Source organism: Triplophysa rosa, linkage group LG20 (genome assembly GCF_024868665.1).
Source record: "Triplophysa rosa linkage group LG20, Trosa_1v2, whole genome shotgun sequence".
NCBI classification, from domain to species: domain Eukaryota; kingdom Metazoa; phylum Chordata; class Actinopteri; order Cypriniformes; family Nemacheilidae; genus Triplophysa; species Triplophysa rosa.
Genome location: NC_079909.1, coordinates 15,280,304 through 15,302,780, shown reverse-complemented (window position 1 = coordinate 15,302,780; position 22,477 = coordinate 15,280,304). Strand labels below are relative to the sequence as shown.

The 22,477-nt window shown below is 37.9% G+C and overlaps 2 protein-coding genes across 6 annotated transcripts in view; both read left to right on the top strand.

Moving 5' to 3' along the window:
• Window positions 1-18,903, top strand: part of map4k3a (mitogen-activated protein kinase kinase kinase kinase 3a) — a 53,776-nt gene extending 34,873 nt beyond the window's left edge. Inside the window, exons 13-34 of one of the 5 annotated variants that reach the window (XM_057361544.1) lie at window positions 2,128-2,206; window positions 2,760-2,818; window positions 4,311-4,373; window positions 7,826-7,884; window positions 10,421-10,459; window positions 10,950-11,024; window positions 12,188-12,239; window positions 13,131-13,296; window positions 13,951-14,048; window positions 14,347-14,388; window positions 14,520-14,604; window positions 14,745-14,824; window positions 15,060-15,120; window positions 15,554-15,671; window positions 15,784-15,842; window positions 15,985-16,088; window positions 16,354-16,525; window positions 16,677-16,745; window positions 16,823-16,915; window positions 17,002-17,072; window positions 17,160-17,215; window positions 17,636-18,903. In XM_057361544.1, the coding sequence (XP_057217527.1) occupies window positions 2,128-2,206; window positions 2,760-2,818; window positions 4,311-4,373; window positions 7,826-7,884; window positions 10,421-10,459; window positions 10,950-11,024; window positions 12,188-12,239; window positions 13,131-13,296; window positions 13,951-14,048; window positions 14,347-14,388; window positions 14,520-14,604; window positions 14,745-14,824; window positions 15,060-15,120; window positions 15,554-15,671; window positions 15,784-15,842; window positions 15,985-16,088; window positions 16,354-16,525; window positions 16,677-16,745; window positions 16,823-16,915; window positions 17,002-17,072; window positions 17,160-17,215; window positions 17,636-17,723 (1,788 nt within the window). In that variant the 3' untranslated portion in view covers window positions 17,724-18,903. Of the gene's footprint in view, window positions 1-2,127; window positions 2,207-2,759; window positions 2,819-4,310; window positions 4,374-7,825; window positions 7,885-10,420; window positions 10,460-10,949; window positions 11,025-12,187; window positions 12,240-13,130; window positions 13,435-13,950; window positions 14,049-14,346; window positions 14,389-14,519; window positions 14,605-14,744; window positions 14,825-15,059; window positions 15,121-15,553; window positions 15,672-15,783; window positions 15,843-15,984; window positions 16,089-16,353; window positions 16,526-16,676; window positions 16,746-16,822; window positions 16,916-17,001; window positions 17,073-17,159; window positions 17,216-17,635 lie in introns of all 5 variants that reach the window. The other 4 variants (XM_057361541.1, XM_057361542.1, XM_057361543.1 and 1 more) reach the window with 4 other exon arrangements.
• A 358-nt stretch (window positions 18,904-19,261) lies between these two features.
• Window positions 19,262-22,352, top strand: pecr (peroxisomal trans-2-enoyl-CoA reductase). Its single transcript, XM_057362167.1, has 8 exons — window positions 19,262-19,407; window positions 19,671-19,804; window positions 19,900-20,065; window positions 20,159-20,240; window positions 20,693-20,789; window positions 21,059-21,169; window positions 21,649-21,760; window positions 21,931-22,352. The coding sequence occupies exons 1-8, from the start codon at window positions 19,296-19,298 to the stop codon at window positions 22,014-22,016; spliced, it is 900 nt and encodes a 299-aa protein (XP_057218150.1). The 5' UTR covers window positions 19,262-19,295; the 3' UTR covers window positions 22,017-22,352.
• The last annotated feature ends 125 nt before the right edge of the window (window positions 22,353-22,477 follow it).

The window sequence follows — 22,477 nt, the reverse complement described above, 5'->3', positions numbered from 1 at the left end:
TTAGTATTTACTACAGTAAACTACTAAAACTCATAGATACTAGTGTTTTTGAGTCTTATCATAGTAAACATTTAAGTATACTACAGTATTTATAGTATTTACAAATGACTAAATGTAAATGTATTTGCTACAATTTATCCAATTACTACAGTTAATACAACAACATATCCTAGTGCAAAGTACAATACAGTTTACTATAGTAAATACAAAATGTTTAATCTAAATCTGTGTTTTTTGTATAGATTTGAATTATATGGCACAGCATCGTGATACTTCGAGATACTTCAGCTGGTATAGTATCGTAAGACATGTTTATGGTACCGTGACAACCCTACTTTGCTGCAAAACAAACAGCCGTGAAACACAGCTAGCTCTTGTTCTGCAACTCTTTCTAGCGCCTCAGTTTGCTGAAACAGCGCCTCCTCTGTGGCGTAATGCCGCAACTGCAGTTACAAATGACAGTCTGTTAAATGCACGCAGCATTTCTTGTAAAGACTCCCGACATCATTTTGACGAGAGTCTGAGGCGGCACGACATTTGACGGAGGCGGCCGCTTTGGAAAAAAGCATCTTCCAAATGCATAAATGTAAAAAAAGTCTTTTTTACATTATGGTTACACGACTTCAAACACATTTCTTGTCAAAAACAGCATGAAACCAACTTGACTTTTTCTTCTTTATAATCTTTGATCTGTAGTTGTCATTGACCCTTATATCTGCAGGCATGCAGTTGTGCGATTGTTGCTGATGGAGGGTGTTCTTTGATGAATGAATGACAGCAAACTTTTCTAGGTAGTCATTAGGGACTCGACTGTCGAGCGTCCAGTAGGCCTTAATGATTTTCTCTTGGGCCGCAGTGAGACAGGACAGCAACAGTCGTCAGATAGATAGGGATTCAAAGGGTCGGTTTCGTGACCCTGCTGTTATCAGAGACTGATTTCTTGCATGTATTTATAGCCCCTAGAGTTTTGCCCTCCACAGAGTCCCCGGCGATGGCACTAAGTGATATTTGAAGTGTAAGCATTTAAGCAGCTCTTGTCTTAAATGTATTGATGTGTGCTGGTCTTGCTGATGGTGTGTTTTTATCTTAACTCTGCCTCTGATCTGCTAAGAATGGCACACTAATATGCCTGCTATCGACTGAACGCGGACGCATTCTGGCCTTTTTTGGCCTAACGCCGATTGTGTATAAAAAGCCGTAAATCAGTAGTCACATACATTAAAGGAATCGTCCACTTTCAACATACATTTTCATGATAATTTACTCACCCCTGTTGTCATTCAAGATGTTTATGTATTTTTTTCTTTAGTTGAAAAGAAATGAAGGTTTTTGATGAGAACATTCCAGGATTTTTCTCCATATAGTGGACTTTAATGGACTCCAAACGGTTGAAGGTCAAAATTACAGTTTCAGTGCAGCTTCTAGCTTCGCTAGATAAGACTCTTATTCATCGTCCGGTATAGTTTAAAGCCCTTGAAGCTGCACTGAAACTGTAATTTTGACCTTCAACCGTTTGGAGTCCATTGAAGTCCACTATATGGAGAAAAATCCTGGAATGTTTTCATCAAAAACCTTAATTTCTTTTCGACTAAAGAAAAAAATGCATAAACATCTTGGATGACAACAGGGGTGAGTAAATTATCATGAAAATGTATGTTGAAAGTGGACGATTCCTTTAAGAGTGCTTAGTTGTGGTGATATGGGTTTTCTGTGACTGTGGGTGATGCAGATATCTAGAGACTAAAGTGGCGATGACTGATATAATGCATGAAATATGAATGCATTTGTCATTGTATTTTTAAATAGTGAAGAAAAAAAAAGTTTGTCACCCTCATGTTGTTTAAAACCTGTTTAAGATTCTTCTGTGGAATAGAAAAGAAGATACTGTATTTTCAAAAATGTTTCTCTGGTATCCATACAATGGAAGTCAATGGGGTCCAGTGTTCTTTAGTTACCAAAATATCTTCTTGTGTGTTCTGAAGAAGAAAGTTATACAGGTTTTGAATGACATGAGGATTAGTAAATGATTTTGGGTGAACTATCCCTTTAACAACCTTATACTCAAATAAATGTGTGTTACTCTTTATTATGTTCTGTTTTAATTCATGTTTTCTGTATTTTCTTCAGCCTCCAGTGTCTGTTCCACATCGGATTCGTTCAGCGAGCCGTAACAGTCGGGAAGGAAAAACCCTGTCAGAGATTAACTGTGAGTGTTTGTTAGATGTCTCCCCTGGGCTCACCTGACAGGTGCCCCTGTTCTCCTGAGCATGCCTCAGTGAATTCCTCAGCCTCACTTCTTCGTTCAATACATCTATCCACAGCAAAATATTAGAAATTCTCCCTCATCTTTTGTCTGTTTGTATTTGCTGAGGTTTTTGGTTTTATAACACACATGTATAGTGACTAAAGAGCTGAGTATGTCAACATGCTATGATTAGTTGTTTACATAGTAAATTTAAAGGGATAGTTCACCCATAATTAAAAAATTCTGTGATTCACCATTGTGTCCTTCAAAACCTGTATATGAATTTTCTATCTGTGGAACTCAAAAGAAGATATTTTGAGAAATGTCTCGGTGGTTTTTGTCGCCATACAATGGAAGTCAATGGGGTCCAGTGTTGTTTGGTTACTAGCATTCTTCAAAATATCTTTTGTGTTCTGCAGAAGAAAGTCATACAGGTTTGAAATGACATGAGGAGTAAATAATGAAAGAATTCTTGTTCTGTGAATAGTCGAGTAATGTTTTTGTTTTTGTTCAGTTGGTCAGGTGAAGTTCGACGCTCCTTTAACAACAGAGACGAAACCTCATCATGAACTAGTGAGTGCTAGTTTTTCATCTTTATTGTCCACACTTTAATGAGATCTTCCAATCGCAGCACACCGCACATTTCACAGCAACATCAGACTCAGAGAAAAAAACTGTTTAATCGGCCAGTTACGTCAAGCCTAATCTAAAAACACATTGCCTGCCCATCCAGCCGTATAAAATACTGTAGCGATCACTTCTAAATAATCTCTCCCATAAGCCGACACTTTGTGTTATGTAACGTTTTTCCTTAGGTACGCCTCAGTCTTCTGCAACATGTTTGACTGTTATGCATTCGAGCCGTCCGTCTCACACTTTCACCCACCGTGATAATTGAAAGGTTAGATGCAGCTTTCCCTGGCATCTAATCAATAAGACTTCCTTTAAGCGCCGAAGAAAAATGCAGCGTTGACTCATCTTTGTCTCACTCGAGCACTCTGGGATTCTCCTGTTGAAACTGGATTTGTCATCAATTCATAAACCAGATGATTTTTTAACAGCAGGACATCAAATTAATGTCAGCTCCAATTTGCAGTCTCATGCTTATGATGTCATCTCACATCAGAAGGCCGGCCCCACGCTTGTTTGGTTTTTCCTTTTAACTTTCTGGATTTGCTTCACATCTGCCTGCTGTTTTATAAAGAAAAGCAGTCGATAATTGCTGAAACTGGTAGGTCTTTAAGGTTTGCATTGTAAACATTGCGTTTATGCGACATGCCGTGAACGTAGCATCTTATAAATGTCCATGTTTTACTAGACATATGCCCGGTTAACCGAAAATATATATCACGTGATTTATGCACAACTTGTGAGTGAAGTATGGTAAAATGCTGCTGCATCCGAAAGCCAGAGGGCGCTCTCGTGCAGAAACTCCAAATACGCACTGCAGAAGAAGACCATAAGACACATAGTAGTAGGAAATGCTTAAGGACGTGTTTTTATCACCGATCCTCAAGCCTCCTCAGGTATTTTCATGATAATAAAGTATATTTATAATGATCATGTTTGACGGGTGTTGCTTTTTCAAATGCCCGTTATAAGCGACTCAAACTCGCACTGCTTTTAGATCGAGCAGCATTTCCTACTGATCCCAGAGCCGTGCTTCACGGACAAGCTACGCATCAATAAAATAAACGATACCTTGCATTATCGCAGCCAGCTTGGTTTCAGCAGTATTTGGTGGTAACCGCGGTTAACCGGGCACATGTCTATGTTTTACTTTTGTAATGTTACTTACTCCAACGTGAAGGTTATTCAAAAAGAAAATATATAAAATACACATATTTGGTGCATTTCGTTGCGGTCTCACTAACTACCAGCATCCCAGTTTCAGCAATGGTGGATTATCATTTTAACCTACAGGTCTGTTGAAAGGGTCAGTTGCGGTCAGACCACATCACTCACCATCCCGGCCACGTTTTACCCATAATTCATTTTGTCTCAAACCACATGGACACCACGTGTGTATGATTAACTGAAGTTTCTTGGTCCTTCTACTAAACAGCTTGACACTGACGATTTTTTGGACTGTGCCGAAGAAATATACTACACCGCAAGATCTAATCTGGTATTTTTTCGTATTATTCTGTCTCGCTTGTCTTCGCGTCTCCCACCTTTCTTCTAGCATCTTGCCATGCTTGAGTAGTACAATCATCCACCCATTTGTAACTGTCATTTCTTTTATTCATTTCATCGTGCCTTGTCGTTTTTTGATCCCGGCCGTCTGTGTCCTTTCAGCTCACCTGTACTGTATATAATATCAATGTTATCGCTTCTGTCTGTCGAGCCGAATCTCTACGCTGGCTCATTTTGTTTAGCTGTTGCAGCCTCTGGCTTCATTTTAAGGCACATTCCTCAAAGTTGCCACACTGTTCTGTAATCAAAAGCACTTTGAAACTGCCAAGCAAAGCATTTTATGCAGTCGAACCCTCTGAGGGGCTTTATTTTTAGGCTCTGTCACAATCAGACACATCTTGAAAGAGAGAGAGGGAATGGAGAGAGAGATTAGGGTTAGACAGTCTGGAATGAATGGATGTTGCTGGGGTGGAGAGGCAGAGTGAGAAAAACAAGAAAAGAGAGAGAGAGGTGGAAATAAGAGAGTGCATGTCCCATAGGGATGGTTAAACCAAAGCGCTTTGCAGGTCTGTGTGACTGCAGGGGGGGGAGACATCGGTTCAGCAAGCGACGCTTTGGGTAACAAATGCAGCACAGAGGGTTAATGCACGTAATAATCATGTGGTAATGGCAATATTTAAGAAACATTACAAATGAAATATATTTTTAAGAACTAGGTGTCGAAAGAAGAGATGATTTAAAGGGACCTTACATTGGCGGTTCGTTGCCAGACTCAAACCCACATCACCCAATTGAGGTTCACGGCTCAATGTGCGCCAACGCATCTCCAACATCTGCCAAGTTTAATAAAGACCCCTATGGTTACGCCTGTTTTTCGAGTGGTATCCCATCCATCTGGTCTGAAACCCACACACTGAGGTGGCACATAGAATCACATGCTCGGATTCTGCGTATGAAAAAACAGAAAGGACGTGCAGGAACCCGACGGAGAGAAAAAAAGAGAGAGATGACAGAAGCAGTGAAGCGGATCGTCTGGGATGTTCTGTTGGCTTTTACTCGTCCTCGCTCTCCTACGTATTTTCTATCTCAATCACTCTTTAGAGAAAAGGCTCCCATCAGCAGAACGGCAGCCCGCTGAATGAGGATATGACAGTTTGCTGCGTAAAGGAAATTTGGTTTGTTAATCTTCAGGGGAAAAATCAATGAGGTTTTGCATGGCTGAGAGCTTTATTTCGGAGAGGGAAAAGTGGGCGAGGGAGGTATGGATAGAGAAAGGTGAGAGAGGAAACAAAAGAAAGGTGTTTTAGAAAGGGAGTACAGTTTAATCAACAATAACGTGATTAGTACTGCATAATCTTTTGCAAGAACATTTTGTCGAATGGATGGAGCACTGTGTGTAGTCCTCCCTCCACATAAACTCCCAGAAAATGAGGGCAGACAATTTCTCTAAAGATTTTATGAAAGAAAAATTACATTTTCCTAATGATTTTAGTTCAATGTACATGAAATACAAAACTTTGACAACTTGGAACATTCAGAACCAGAATGTAAAGGCTGAAGTATAGTTCCCTATATACTATATAGTATAGTATAGTAGTTTTTTACGCGTACACGAGGGACAGCGTACAGTACGCGTGTCACAAATTTCGTCATCAGAATAGTACACGCACCGCCGGAACAAAGTACGTGCAGGTCGCGCATGTGCATTCCATTTCTTGTAAGTAATTAGTTTAACCACCAGGTGGCAACGGTGTCCTGGGAGCATCGATTCTAGGTAGTAGAAGAAAACCTGACCCCTTGTAGGCCTGGAGAGGTATTGCAATATGTCGCAATGCGCATGCGTCAATACCCATGTGTACGCGTACGAGTCGAAAGCAGTATACTTTGTAAGGCTGTGCGTTCGGCTGTATGCGTATGCTCGCGTACACGTAAAAAAAAAGAAGTATGCCACAGGCATAAGAGTAAAATGTGTGGAAGGACATCAAACCGTGTTGTTCCTGCAGTGTCCGTTTTTTCTTATGCGGGTGTTTCTACATATTTCCTTCCAGGGCCCACCTAGACATGTGTAATCTTAAAACCCAACAAATATGTTTTAAAGAAAATATGGGGAGCTCTTTTAGTAGAATGTAGTTTTTATTTTCTATGCCAGTGTATGAATTAAGTATAATTTCAAAACCATTGTCATTGCGTTTAGCGTGTTGACAAAATGTTTATATGCTCTCCTACTTGTAAGTCGCTTTGGATAAAAGTGTCTGCCAAATGAATAAATGTAATGTAATGTAATTGCTTGTCATTATTTGGACTAAACTGTTTATTGTGTCATTCAATGCAATAGCAAATCATTTTTGCGCAACCGCACTGTACCCACAGTTTGAAAACCTGTTCTACAAGATCTTATCGTGAAATACAAGCGGCTGACATTTATGTTGCACAGGGTTTCTGATCATTTCATCAGACTGTAGTTTGGGCACATTTTAGCTTGAATTATTTTAGGAACCTGTCACATTGTAATCAGGGTTCGCAATACGGCTGCAATTGAAGAGTTTGGATTTTGATCTAAACAACTGACATTACAGTACGTTTTGGCTCGCAAACTTCAATCCAATCACAATGCAAATTGTGAAGTATACTTTGATATATTCTTGAATCTTTCTCGCATCGTATTTAATAAAGATTCTTGACGTTAGTTTATATACAGCAACGTATGAGTTTTTTTCTTACTGACAGCATGTTACAGATGTGGTACATGGACATTTCTCATATTGCGCTTTTCAGTCTCTGACTTGCAGTATTTAATACAGTAGATGCTACTGTTTTATCATTTTATGAATTCATGAGCAATGATCATGAATGATCATATTGGCGAGTGGGAGTGGAGATAGCACATGGCCCAGTCCACCCACAGCGCTCTAATTAAGAGTACAACATTATGAGCAGTTTGTATGAAATCGCCAGCAAATCTCTTGGAATCAACACTTACTTGCATCACAAAAATAGACAACTATAAAAAGTATTTCAGTATTTAAAAGACATGTAAATCCAACCTGCATTCTTATTCAAGTAAATTGAGTTTTTGGATACCTTTTTGAACGTTAAGCCAAATTTAGTTGTACTTGTGCTTGCTTGCTCATATAAAGCTAACACTCTTTATAAGGTCTTATCGTTTTTCTGTCTTTTACTCACAAGTAATCCCTGAAAATGCAATACTAGTATGGAGATGCATGCGTAGAGAACTAGTAAACAACACTAATTTCAAATAAAAACCCTAGAGTTCAGATGAGTTGAATAACACTGTCATTTTGTTTTCATTGTGTTTTTGACACATGCATGAATGTAACTTTCTCATTGACAAAGAACTAAAGCTCTGTGTGATCACACCTGCGGCCCACATAATATGAATCTTAAGATGTATAAATATATGTGGCATCCTGTCTTTTGTTTCAGGATCTGCAGATGGATTATGAGCAGGGTTCACCAAAAGGCTCTATCCTAGGAGGAAATAAGTAAGTTCACTATACAGATAACTCCTGGGTACCTCACCCTGGTCTGTTTTATATTCATCTTAATGTGCCACTGACGTCAGCTGTTGCCCAGTGAATAAAAGCAAAGCTTTATGATTGCAAACATAAAATAGGTGTCAACATTTGATCTTTAAAAGCGATGTTTTAAGAGCATTATGCATAGATCCATTGCCACCTTTGCATTTTCAGCAGACAGTTTTACCTTTTGGATCGCCTGACAAATTTCAAATAATGTAATAAAATGCATCAACTATGCTATATATTGTCTCCACACCTATTTTGTTGTCTCGAGCGCGTTTCTGAAAAGAATTATGAATCACGCCAAGTTGAGTAAATATTTACACCCTTAAGTAGCAGTCATTGTCCAGCAGTCACAATTGCAGATGGCACATTAAAGACTGCTAGACTATGTCTTTTAAGGCACCCTGTGGAGAATATTAACATTGGCACGAATTTTAATAGTTTGGTAAATGTTATTTAAAGCTCCTGTATTATTTTGGGGAACGCCTGAACACGTTCTGGTGTAGTTGATGGATAGCATAGATTACATCATATGTACATCATACATGAATCAGCCGAGTGAAAAATGCATTTACATTCTGTATGTCAAACCGTGTTCGTGTGAGCTTTACTGTATTCATAAATGACTTCATTCAGAGGTAAAGAGGTGTGACATTTTTGTCTCTGTTGTGACACTTGGTTGCAGGTATCGACCACAATCTGAACATGACCGTTACTCTTATAATAAACGCACCTTGTGCCTTGTTGACAATCTCTGCCGTATAGTGAACAGAAGGTCGAGTAAGACAGATGGAGTGAAAGCATTCGATGTGTTTGTGTGAGAGCTTGCGCATGTGTTCAAAGGTGTCGCTCTCGGCTCTTGTCAACAGATGGGCCCGGGCACTTTTGAGACACCCCCTCAGCGTCTTAATTTACAGTGTATGAGCGCTTATTCATTCTCATTCATCCAGCTCTACGCATGGCTACAGTTATTAGACTCTTACTGTCATCTGTCTAGTTAATGGGGAAACATTTCTAAAACGGTGGCCATTTCCCACCATATTTGACCAGTATTGTGAGGATATATTGGTGCTTGTTCTTGTGATCTGAAATTGTGTAGAGAATTTGTAATGTAATTGTGCAGGTTACTTCTTTATTTTGAATTTACGATAATACTATTACAGACACAATTGTTTATTAACCTATTTTAATAGAAGCCAGACATACTTCAATGAAAAAATGAAAGTGTCATTTCAAACCTGTATGACTTTCTATCTTCTGCAGAACACAAAAGAGAAGATATTTTGAAGAAAGTTTGAATCTTGAATCTTAAAACTAAGATGTCCTTGGGTCTAATCCTAATCTTACCTAAAAGAGAGCCAGTTTTCACTTCCATAGATGTGAATATAGTTTTTATCTATTGCGATTTTCTACTGATTTGCTTTTATTTCAAATTCATTCAGTTTAAACACCTTACTGTTCAATAATTTAAGAGCGGAGTAGATACACAACATCTGAACAGAGGTTCAGACATTAGGGAACAGAAGTTCTTTGAAATTTTAACAACTGAACATTGGACTGTTTCCCAGGGTCATCTGAGACAAATTAGCAGTAAATGCTTGTTTATTTAGGCTTAAATCAATAAAGACTAATGGATCCCTTGACGTGTTATAAATCTGGTTATCTCCTCCACATGGAAGTCTACGTGCAGTCTGGACTAAACTGCCTGTTGGCCAGTAGTCTCGCGTAGCCAGACCTTCATACGGAAGGTCTGGAATTTATCGCCGCTTTCTTAGGCCAAGGCCCGCCCAAGAGGCCATATGACTGACAGGTAAAGCAACCAATCACGTTTGGTTTTGTGCCGCGTCATGTTTAGAGGCGTGGAAATGTCCCCGCAGTAACAGACCGGTGTACATTCACAAACGTGTCAAAAATTAAAAGAAACAACAATGATTATAACTTTATGCCGTGAACCTCACATACTTTTAAGAATTAAGCGTTTAGTCGATCGTGATGAATTCTTATAGCAACCGATGTAAACACGACAGCTTACTTCTTAGATCAGACGGCTTCGTGTTGTTTCCAGGTGCACCGTTAAAGAACGCGACACGCACGTCTCCCGGAAATCCTGTGAAATTCAACCAATCAGATGACGACTTTGAACGTGCTGAAGTGTTTCCAGAAAAGTGTGCCTTATGCATCAGACGTTTAGCCAAGGGTCCGTGGGCGTCGTCTGAGGCTGAGACTAGTTGGCCTGTAATTTTATTAGGATGAGTCATGTGGTTTGTCGAATTTTAGAAATTATAATCTGACCCATGCTGAAGTGATGCACTTTTTTTGTAAAAAGCTTAATTTTCCCATTCCCATAAGGATAGAGACATATTCAAATACAAACCATGTAAAATACAATTTCTTTGGTTGGTAACAAAAATTGGCTAAAAATGTTTTGGGAAAATTTTTCTCATTTCACCTACCATTGACAGGTGTAACAAAATTTTAAATGATTATTTTTCTACAGGAGTCTGTTAAAATCTGTCGAGGAGGAGTTGCACCAAAGGTATGATGATGTTGCTTTTCAGTGTCCTTCACTTTAGTATCTCTCTCTCATCTCTCTTTGGCTTCCGCTCTCTCCTTTTCTCCTTCCCTTCCTTTCTCTTTATTTTGCTGCTCTGTCAAACACAACCGGTATCTCTCTCCCTCACTCTCTCTCTTTCCCCATCTCTCTCTCTCTGCATAGCTGGTTTTTCATCTGATCAATATTTGATGTGACCTAACCTTGCCCTTTTGTGCTTGTCCGAGTGGAACCAAAAGCTGATTTGCTTGGCAAGGCTGTGTTGGAGATATCTGTGTTATTTTTGCCACAGTATTAGTTTTCCCATTCCTCAGGGGGGAATTAAGCAGTTAGTCTGTCAAGTTTGCTTTAAATGGCACGTGCATGTCAAAATTTGTCTGTAAATGTTGCTTAAATTTGGGAATCCAAATGAATGAATAAATGAATGAATGAATGAATGAATGAATGAATGAGCAACATTCTCCACCCTCATTAGGGGGCATGAGGCTCATTTGGAGGATGATGATGAGGGTGAAGATGATGGTGATGATCATGATGATGAATTGCAACAGTAAGTTCCTTACATAGTCTCTATCTGCTGCTATAGAGTTAAACATTGTATGAGCACGATACACTGGCAATGTTTTAAAATACATGCAATTTTCATTAATAGACATCACAAGTGGAGTATTTAGCCAATAAGATGCAAGGGCTTGTGTGCTAGATTGTGAATATAGTCAAAGGCAGTTGTTACTGTATATACGATATAGCTTTTTCTTAATTTAGCATAGATTTAGAGGTGTTGTTTTAAAAAATACTTGCTTTTAAAACACACATTTTTTTTACAATAACAACAAATCAGCATAATATTTAAAATATGATGTTTTCTTAATGTGAACATCAAGAGCCAACCGTAAATGTGTTATACATAGCAGTAAGGTAGACATATGTTTTGTGTTAATCTATAGGGTATTTTGACCTATATACAGTATACTGTTTATATATAAGTCTGTGATTGTCATGAACGATTCCATTTTGACCTTTCTTATACATCAGCATCTGAAAATTCTCCACTGAACATTTTGCCAGTATATCATGATCATTTCAGTGCTTTGAAAGTCTTTTTTCCATCTGTTTACTGCTCTTAGTGAACTTGCCACCATACATTTTTTTGGACAATGACATGGCCAGCCCATGTTGTAGAATGTCACCGTTGATTTTAAAATTAGCTTTATTTTCTCAGGTTTAAATGCCTTTTGCATTGTTTAAAAGGATAGTTCACCCAAAAATGAAAATTCTTGCATTATTTCCACCCCCTCAGATTGTTCCAAACCTGTATACATTTCTTTGTTCTGTTAAACGCAAAGAAAGACATTTTGAAGAATTTCAGTAACCAAACAGATCTCACCCCCTATTGACTCCCATAGTATTTATTTTCCCTACTTAAATGGGGGATGAGATCTGTTTGGTTACTGACATTGTTCCAAATATATTGCTATGTTGTTTTACCCAGTTCCCCAAACTTGTGCATTACATTTGATTGCATGTTTTTATGTTGCATGTTTCCTGTGTACTTTTATACCCCTGTTGGTGATGTTCCTAAAAAACATAAGATGAAACAAATCACAGACGTCTATTAACATCCTATGAATGTCATCAGATGATATTTGTTACCAGTTATGCACAAATGATCAACATTGTGACTTATCTAACTGGATATCTAATTTGTCTCAGCACGAAAAACTTCACCATGAGGCCAAAGGTCCCCCCGCCACTTCCACCCAAGGTGAGTATCCAAATACAGGTTATTTATTAATAGTCTTTATTAGCATCTGAAATAGATCCCTATTCATTTAAAGTTAGTGGTAATAAATAAAATATAAAATAGGGCTGTTAAACGATTAATCATGATTAAACGCATCCAAAATAAAGGTTTGTGTTTACTTAATACTTACATTTATTTTGTATTTATAAACACTTACACATACATGTATTTAAGAAAAATATTAAAATAAATAAATATTTATCACTTAAATATAGATATAAACGTACATGCAAATATTTCCTAAATATATACATGTATGTGTACGTGTATCTGTTTATAAATACAAAACAGATATGCACAAAACACCGACATATAATATGCAAACACAAACTTTTATTCTGATTGTGATTAATCGCAATTAATCGTTTAACAGCCCTAATATGAAATGTGGTTGTTAGGGCCCATTCACACCAAGATCACTTTAATGATAACTATAACAATAGCTATGATGCGTTTCTAAGCTTTCTGTGCTGCATTTTTACATTTTAGTGTATTGAAATAAAAATGGATTTTGATTGGTTGTCATAATGTCTTATCGTTCATCAGCTGAAAAAATAATTTATAAATAATGAACAGTCAACTAATATGCACAGATAATATGATATTGGTGGCTTGTTGACACCACGTATGATCAAATCTGAAAAACATGCCCAGATTAGACATTGCCTGCTCATTTTAGTTGTTTACAGTCCAATGACTGTAGCTTTAAAACAGGTTTATAGGAACCCAGTCAAGCTTATTGGAAATCTGTGAATGGCCCCTGCACTTTTTTCTTCTACTTATATCAGTGATCACAGTATCGACCCGAACAAAGCTGTTAGCATGATGCTAATTTTGTTCTACCTTTTCCAGCCAAAGCCCAGCCCCGGACCACATCAGAGCCCGTCTGCCGATCACGACAGCAACCACGGCACTATTAAGCGTTGCCCAGGGACCGAGAGCCCGGCTCGATCTTCCACCAACGTTCCCCCCCGTCCTCCACCTCCTCGACTGCCCGCTCACAAGCTCAGCAGTTTAGGTAATGAGGCTAATCAGGACGAGCATTGCCTGTGGGAAGCCCAGAGGGATGCTGGGATATGTAGTCAGTTCGACGAGAGGCTGCAGGTCTCGTTTCAAGACAAGGAGTATGGGGAAGATCAAAATGAGGAAGGAGACAGTAAGACAGGCCCTTCCTGTAGTGATTTAAACCATCAGCCATAAACCTAGTTTGACACCAGCCACTAACCATATGTCATAGCCACATCCCACCCAATGCTAAAAGCTACAGATTGTCCCATTGTTCTTGTAGTTAGCCTGTGGTGAGATCACCTGTCACTCTTCCCCCTTCTTTCTCAGAGAGAAATGCCGTCACACCCACCCAAAGACATCCACTCCACCCATGTAATCTTTTGCTTGTCAAATGATTGTTCTTCTGTCATTGGTGAAATTCTTCTTCTGTGATTCATTGTGTTTGTCTAGTTTCTATTAAGCAATAAAATGGTTGTTACTCAATGTGCAACAGAATATGTAAGTATAAATATTGCTTAATTTTAGAAATTAGAATGCGAGTGTATATGCAAAACACATTTCATCTTCATATATGTACTGTCCATGTGGTTATTAATCTGACTATACACAACATATTAAATTATAAGACTGAAACCGTTGTGATCTTAGTTTTTTTCTTTTACAGGCAACGGAATTGGTCAATCTGAACACTCGCCTTCAGCAGAGAGTCAGTCCACAATGCCCCCTGCTGTTCCTATACCAAAAGACAAGAAAGACTTTCTAGTATGGCTTGTTTGCTGTGGATTTTAATACTAGTGATACTTGTAACACCTGGAGAATGTATGACACACAAAACATGTGTAATAGTGTTTCGCGTAAATGTTTTATGTGTGACAGCAGTGTGTATTTTAAATCTGGTTTAAAATATATGACATTCAGCTATACATAATGACACATCATTTTTTCAAAAACTGAAACAGAATAGATCCTTTGTTCTGTAAATCATATATCTGAAATTAATATACAAATAGAAATGATGCCCTTCTGTTTAGCTTTAACTCTTCATTTTACTTTCCTACAGAAACCCATCAGCAATGGTCTTCCTCCAACTCCAAAGGTTCATGTAAGTTGACATCGAGGTTGTCTTGATCAGTATATTTGTGAGTGTGCAGCATATTGTTTTGTTCTCATGTGTTCTCTTATTTGTTTTCTTGGGCCAAAATGATACTCCAAATGCCTAATCTGTGTGTCCAGATGGGAGCATGTTTCTCTAAAGTCTTTAATGGATGTCCATTAAAAATACACTGTGCAACCTCATGGATCAACCCGGACACAAGAGGTGAGCTCAGGATGTGACAGACTATAATTATGATAAGAGTTGCAAGAGAACAGTGCATATTTTAATATTGTCTACGGAAACATGACGATTCTGCCTCTGATTCATCTGTTGATGTTTTTCTGTTCTGTTCATGAATTTAGACCAATATCTGATATTTGGTGCAGAGGAAGGTATTTACACATTGAATTTAAATGAACTTCACGAGACATCAATGGAACAGGTATGATGATAATTGTATGATGTTACTTGTCAAAAGTATTTAGCTCATTTCTGTCTTGTGTGATGCATACTGTATAAATTCTGCATAATTTTTATGTATCATTTAAATTAACTGTAAATGCAGTAACATAACAATTAGTCACTGCGCTTTGCCTTTAAAACAGTTTTTACACTTCAGCACAGGTTTTGAAGGTATTTTTTGTGTTCTGCTAAGGCTATTTTTGTTTCATTCTCAGCTTGTTCCCCGGAGATGTACTTGGCTGTATGTCATGAGCAACAGCCTGCTATCAATATCCGGTGAGTTCTGCTTTAAAGACAATAGTACATTGCAGATTTAGCTTTACATTTCATTCCTTTTTAAATTGCTGTATTTCTAGCACTATTTGGATTTTGGTCTTGTTCTACATAACACCGCGTCTACACCGGACGCGGCGCGATGTGACACGACAAAAGACAATAGAACGCATTAGAACCCATTATAATTAAAAATTTTGTCCACACTGGATGCGGCGTGACATTCCCATTAGAACAAGCCGTGTGTTGTGCCGCATTGTGCCCGTCGCGTCTGGTGTAGATACGGTGTGAGAATTTGTGCCAGCGAGAAGTAATAATGATAACAGTAACAATTCGTGAAACAATACGATTTTTCAGCATTTCCTAAAAACTCATGTCTTTCCGACCAAGAAAGTTTCTTTCATGTTTTGAGTGTCGTGTAAAATTGTTTCCTCAGGAAAAGCATCTCATTTGTACTCTCACAGTCTGGCGGGCTTGTTTGAGCATGCTCGACAAATGCAGAAGCTCCCTGTTGCCATACCAACGCATAAATTTCCTGACAAAATAGTCCCCAGGTAAATGTTTATATCACGGTTTGTTTGAATCTGCGTGATGTTATAAATCTATACCTATAGTTTGTGCTTGTGTGTTTCAACATCATACAGTATGTGGTTTTATTTGTTTCAGGAAATTCTCTGTGTCCAATAAGATCCCTGACACGAAAGGGTGTCAAAGGTGCTGTGTGGGTGAGTACGTCCCATATTTACCTGTCATTTATTTCCTTTCTGAAAATGTTTTTGGTTACCTGAATCCTACCAAACTGCATGAATTGGAAGAACAATGCAGCAGCATGTAAAAAACTTTGTTTCCACATATTTCTCTTCTTAGTAAGGAATCCATATACAGGTCACAAGTATCTGTGTGGTGCCTTTCAGTCCAGTATCGTCCTTTTTGAGTGGGTGGAATCCATGCAGAAATTTATGTTGGTCAAGGTGTGTTCAGTGCTTTACTGTAGTTCACATTCCTCCATCACCAACACAAAGAACTAGAATCCAGTTCACTGTTAATAAGAGACTGTAGGATATGCTCACTTTTAGCTAAAAATGAGTGCTTCCTTTAAGCTTCTGAAATTGCTGATGTTCCACTTAAAGACTATGAGAAATTAAATGGCTTCACTTGACATTCATCAGACGTTTTCGCACACACGCTGTTCCTCATTAAGCACTGACTCATTGCTGTCTTTTCCATCCCCTGCAGAACATAGACTTTCCCCTGCCGTGTCCGCTGGAGGTGTTTGAAATGCTGGTGGTTCCGGAGCATCAGTATCCACTTATATGCATAGCTGTGAGCAAAGGGACAGAGCTGCACCAGGTGGTTCGATTCGAGACCCTCAACACCAACTCTACCTCCAACTGGTTCACTGATGCTGGTGGGTGCTGTAAACCACACAAAAAAAGATACTGTCACTGCTTAGGACGCTTATGAAACATTTTGTGTATTCATTGCATTTTTTGTGTTACAATTATCTTGTATTAAAAAACGATTTAAGCGCTTAGTAATTTTAGACATTTTTGTTTCAGACACCCCACAGAGTTGTGTAATCCACGTGACCCAGCTGGAGAGAGATACCATTTTAGTCTGCCTAGACCGTAAGTACAAAATCTAGTATTTTGCGTGGCAGAATAGATATTTTACAAAAACAGATTCAGTATTTTCTTCTCTTCAGGGTGCATTAAAATTGTCAATTTACAAGGCCGGTTAAAATCCAGTCGAAAACTTTCTGCAGAATTGACTTTTAACTTCCAGATTGAATCCATAGGTATGTGAAGTTGTCTCAGTAGAAATGTTTTGCATTGGCAATATTTACAGTAAGTAACTATTTGTGCATCTATCTATGCTTTTTAGTTTGTCTACAAGACAGTGTGTTGGCCTTCTGGAGACATGGCATGCAAGGACGCAGTTTCAAATCCAACGAGGCAAGTTTAGTGTCTATACATTGACAGAATGTATAGCTTTGTGATACATAATGGTTTAATCACATCATTCTGTCCATATTTTTTCAGATTACACAGGAGATTTCGGACAACTCAAGAATATTTAGGCTGCTGGGTTCAGACAGGTGAGAACAAAACAAGTATCAGATTTTTTCCTAAAGGGATACTTCACCCAAAAATGAAAATTCTGTCATCATTTACTCATCCTCTTGTTATTTCAAACCTGTATGACACAAAAGGAGATATTTTGAAGAATGTTGGTAACAACAGCAGTACCCATTGACTTGCTGTGGTTTTGTGTCCTGTCAATAGAAGTGAATTGATACCGTGGTTGTTCGGTTACAACATTCTTCAAAATATCTTCTTTTGTGTTTTGAAGAAGAAAGTCATACGGGTTTAAATGAAATGAGGGTGAGTAAAGGACAGAATTTTCATTTTTGGGTGAAGTATCCTCTTTAATAGTAGTTTGTCGGTTTATGTTAGAAAAACAATTTACTTTGACATCAGGTCAAAAGGTAACATTTGTTTTATGTTGCTCTTTATAGAGTGGTGGTTTTGGAGAGTCGGCCAACAGACAATCCCACAGCAAACAGCAACCTCTACATCCTTGCAGGCCACGAAAACAGCTACTGAATGTGATGCATCTTGGGACATAAACACTACATGCCATAACGCTACATTATAAGTTTTTGGTTTCGGATGGCCCAACAACAACTGCCTGCTTGTCAGAGGAACCTATGCTGTTATTGGACTGCTGAGAAGTGGGAGACTTGAATGGCAGAACAAAAACAACTCAAAGAACAGGCGGGTTGTTACCGCATGTTATACTACAGTATGCACTTTCACCCCTAACTTTTCTTGAAGCCTCACTTGTGGCTTCTCGAAGTTCTTTTAATGGTTTTAATTTATTTTACATGAAACACACACATACAAACACGCTAATTTGTTTTAAAACCTAACCAAGGTTTTTGTTTGTTTTTAGCCACTACACTCAATTGACGCTAACCACACAAGTGCTTTAAGACATGTATTTAATTAATGTACATACAGATTTAGTATTGTTGTACGCTTTGTATTAGTTGTATAGATATCCGTATATATGTTGTACAGGTTCGTTCGTGACAGCATTTGCTGCAATAAAGAGGACTGTGAGCTAAACTATGAGAGAATGGGTACTACTTTAAATGACCTCTAGGGCCAGATTTTTTTGTTTGTTTGTTTTATGCAATGGCTTTAGGAATCACAACGCTGAAGTGCCCATCTTGTCAAGACTTGCCTTTTAAACATAATGTGTTTCATTACACATCCTATTCTTTTGATATAAAGCCAAATGCTGTTTTTATTAAAAACTTTTAATTCAGTGGCCCTTGTAATTGTTAAGTTTGTGGTATGCACTCATCTACAATTTGCACAATGTTAATAAAATGTTTGTGTATATACATGTTTTAAATCATGCAGATCATAACATATAGATATTTACACATATTTTCTGTAAATGTGTACACATTTACACACAGACAGGTATCGCTCTAAGCAATAACTCATTAAGGTGTTTTTACATCATTGTGCATCTAGTTGAGTTTGCATTTTGAGTGGTGTAGACGCTATATAGAAGACTATGGTGAAATATTGATAATTGCTGTAAACGTTCAGCAACATGGTATTACGTCCACGTGTCGAATGGAAATTCCATCACAAAAAATACTCTTGAGTTTTATTGTTTATCTGTGATTGAAATACAGTTATGAAATTCATTTTCTTTTGTGTCATGTTGTGTACATATTGTAAAATAAAATCACTTGGTTTTACAAAATGTGATGTCTGTGTCTGTGTGTTTTAACGATATTCGTGAAAACCTTTTCTCCCTGTTTTATTGCTTATACATATTTATTTTGTTTATTGTAACACCAGTTATCATTATTAAATATAATATTCTAATATATAGACATTTTGTTTATAGAGCACTTCTTATAAGTAGTAACTGAAAGTGCTGTACAAAAATATAAATAAATTGATAAAATGCATTACAACCTAAGATAAAAGTGCAATTATCGATTTTAGGACATGATAAAAAAGAATATTATACATCTACAGACGTTTGTTCAGCACGTCCCTCATCCATAGAATAGGACTTTTATTTTAAAAAATTCACTTATGCCTACTGAGCGCTTTGCTTTATATTCGCTCGCTTCACGCCCATCAGACATGGCTGCTTCCAGTGTTTTTAAAGCAGGACTTTTCAATCACAAAGTTGCAATTGTTACTGGTGGCGGAACTGGAATAGGAAAATCCATTACTTCTGAGCTCCTGCAGTTAGGTATGGGTTTACAAAGATTTTACTTTTTAGATTGACGTCGTCTTTGGTCCTGAACTGTCTACAAACTTCTGTGCTGAGGTCCTCACAATGAACTTTAGCCCAGATATTGAGCAACGCAAGAGTTACTATAACTATGTCACCTGTTCGTCATTTATATTTTTGCTGTTTGTTTTCTATTATATTTTATGTATTAAGGTATAGATTAAGCATCAGTTGGCTTCCTATTAATGCACTGTTTATGTGTCAAATCAAACATGTTGTAGGATGCAGCGTTGTTATATCATCCAGAAAGCTTGAGCGTCTAACAGCAGCAGCTGAAGAGCTTACACAGAAAATCCCTCCATCCAGTCCTGCCAAAGTGACACCTATACAGTGCAACATCCGCAATGAAGAGGAGGTAATGGTCCTTTAAACCTTTCATGTATTACAAAAGTTGTTAAGAGATCTGACTGATATCTTTTAGTGGCATGTTTTATGTCTCATTTATTAAAGGTGAAGAATCTTATGGCATCTACTCTAAAGCTTCATGGGAAGATTGACTTCTTGGTGAATAATGGTGGTGGACAGTTTTCCAGTCCGGTGAATATGATGAGTTCTAAAGGCTGGAAGGCTGTGATTGACACCAACCTCACTGGAACATTCTTATGCTGCAAAGAAGGTTCTGCAAAGAAATGTGAAGGCCGCCCGAATAGCCAAATTGAAAACTCTTATTACACATCTTAGTTCATATTTATTTGCTCTTGATCTTCAGCGTACAACACATGGATGAAAGACCAAGGAGGTGTAATTGTGAACATCATTGCTGACATGTGGAAGGGTTTTCCTGGAATGGCGTGAGTCGACTATTTTATGATACAGCTATTTGAAAATCATTTAAAGGCGGGGTGTCCGATTTCTCTTAGCCATTGTTGATCACTAAAACAGGCACACCATCTTTCAATTTCGTCAGCGCTCGGCTCGACTAATGTCCGTCCTGTGCACTGTACACCTTACTGCTGATTGGCTACGAGGTTGTTTTGGTACTCGGCCCGACTTTGTCTAAACAAGCGAAATTCGGAAATCGGACACCCCGCCTTTAAATGAAAAAATATTAGTGTATTTTACAGCCTAATGTGTTTTTGGCATTGTTCAGTTAATTCTGTTCCCTGTTCTGTTCATTTAACAAACTCAACTTCACGATGGACGCGTTATCTCAAAGATAAAGTGCTATTATAAATTAAAATTATTGTAGCAATAAAACATTGTAGTAAACTTCTGGGGTGTTTTATGACAATGGCATCTGCAGGCACACAGGAGCCGCCAGAGCAGCTGTAGATAATCTGACCAAGAGTCTGGCGATCGAGTGGGCTGCCAGTGGGGTCCGGGTGAACTCTGTGGCACCGGTATGTGCAAGTTTGGAAAAAAATTGGCAAATATTTGAAGTCATTAGAAACTAATTTAATGTGAAACTATACCCTTTTTTATTGCTGTTGCATTTCCTGAAATCTTTCTACAGACTCTAAATGTCGTAAAAATGACAGTGAATTACAGTTTTTTTTAAATGACAATGACATGTTGCTCTAATCATCTGCACTGTAAACATCCAGCGAAATGGCCTTTTACTCAAGGAATAGCATGTGTGTGTTTTTTCTTTCATGTTTCTTCAATTTAGGGAACTATCATCTCCAAAACTGCAATGGAAAACTACAAAGAATTTGGTCCCACTTTATTTCAGATGTCAGTTCCTTTCAGTCCTGCTAAAAGACTTGGTGTTCCTGAAGAGGTGTGAATTCAGAATAATGACCTGACACCAATTTTGACCTTTTTTAATATTCAGTTAATGTTTTTTTATTGTAATGGAATAGAACCTCATAATTAATCATATAAACTACAACTATCATAATCATGCACACCTACAATAACCTACTTCACCAATGCATATAAACATCTTAAAAGTCATTTTAAAAAACACCACTAGATGGTGGTGTATCTTGGAAGAGAAGTACAAAAAATTTAGCTGCCAAAGTAATGAACTAGTACTTTCCACCTTAATTCATTTAGCAGACACTTTTATCCAAAGTGACTTACAGTTGAGGAACACAATCACGAGAAGTGCCAGTAATACAAAGTTTCATTCACAACGTTGTAGCATGAATTGTTTTGTCTGAACTCTGCTGTTCTACATACAAATGCGCAAAGCTGATTTTCTAACTTTCTAATCTGTTCTGTTTCTTAATGTCTGTATTTAATTTATTCCATCAGATATCTCCAGCCGTTTGTTTCTTGCTGTCCCAAGCTGCCTCCTACATTACTGGAGCAACCCTGAAGGTGGATGCAGGGCAGAGCCTCTACCACTCTATATGGGAAATCCCAGGTACCCACAATCAGGTCGACAGTCCTGTCAACGTACCCCTGAGCTTTTGTGTAGTTTCCAGAAAGTGTCACGAACCCTTTCAAAACCTTAATCTTGGGACGTTTCATTTTTGCTTCAAAACACTTGGTTATATGAAATTTTTGAAATGTTTTGTTTGTCTCTCTGATCAGACCACAGCGCTTGGCCCCAGGCCCCAGAGGGAGAAAATACAGACACTTTGAAGGAAATTATGGACAAGACCAAATCTAAACTGTGAAATTTACTGGACTGTATGACTGTGATATACAGCTGTTTTTGTCCTCAGTATGGGTGGACCACGATTATTTTTAAATTACACACATTGTGACTTTGGCATTTAGGGATGTTCACTGAATTTCAACATTATCATTGCATAATATTACTCTAATACTCATCAAGAGACTGTCTTGAACTTAATATACTTGTAAATATGTATACATTTTTTTTGTTGTTGTAAATATGTATACATGTGGTACCGTTGAGTGTCAGGATTAGTATAAAATAAAAGTAGTTTTAACATTTATAAAAAATGTTCATCAGTCGTCACAGAATAATGAGACAATAAAATAAAAAACTGCTTTTCAAAAGTTCTGCTTTAGTTTGCATTTGTTTACAAAAAGTGCTTTGGCAAATCCATTGTAGAGTGATTGTACTTAAATGGTAATGCAGTATACTAAAGGATTACCACATTCATCTACT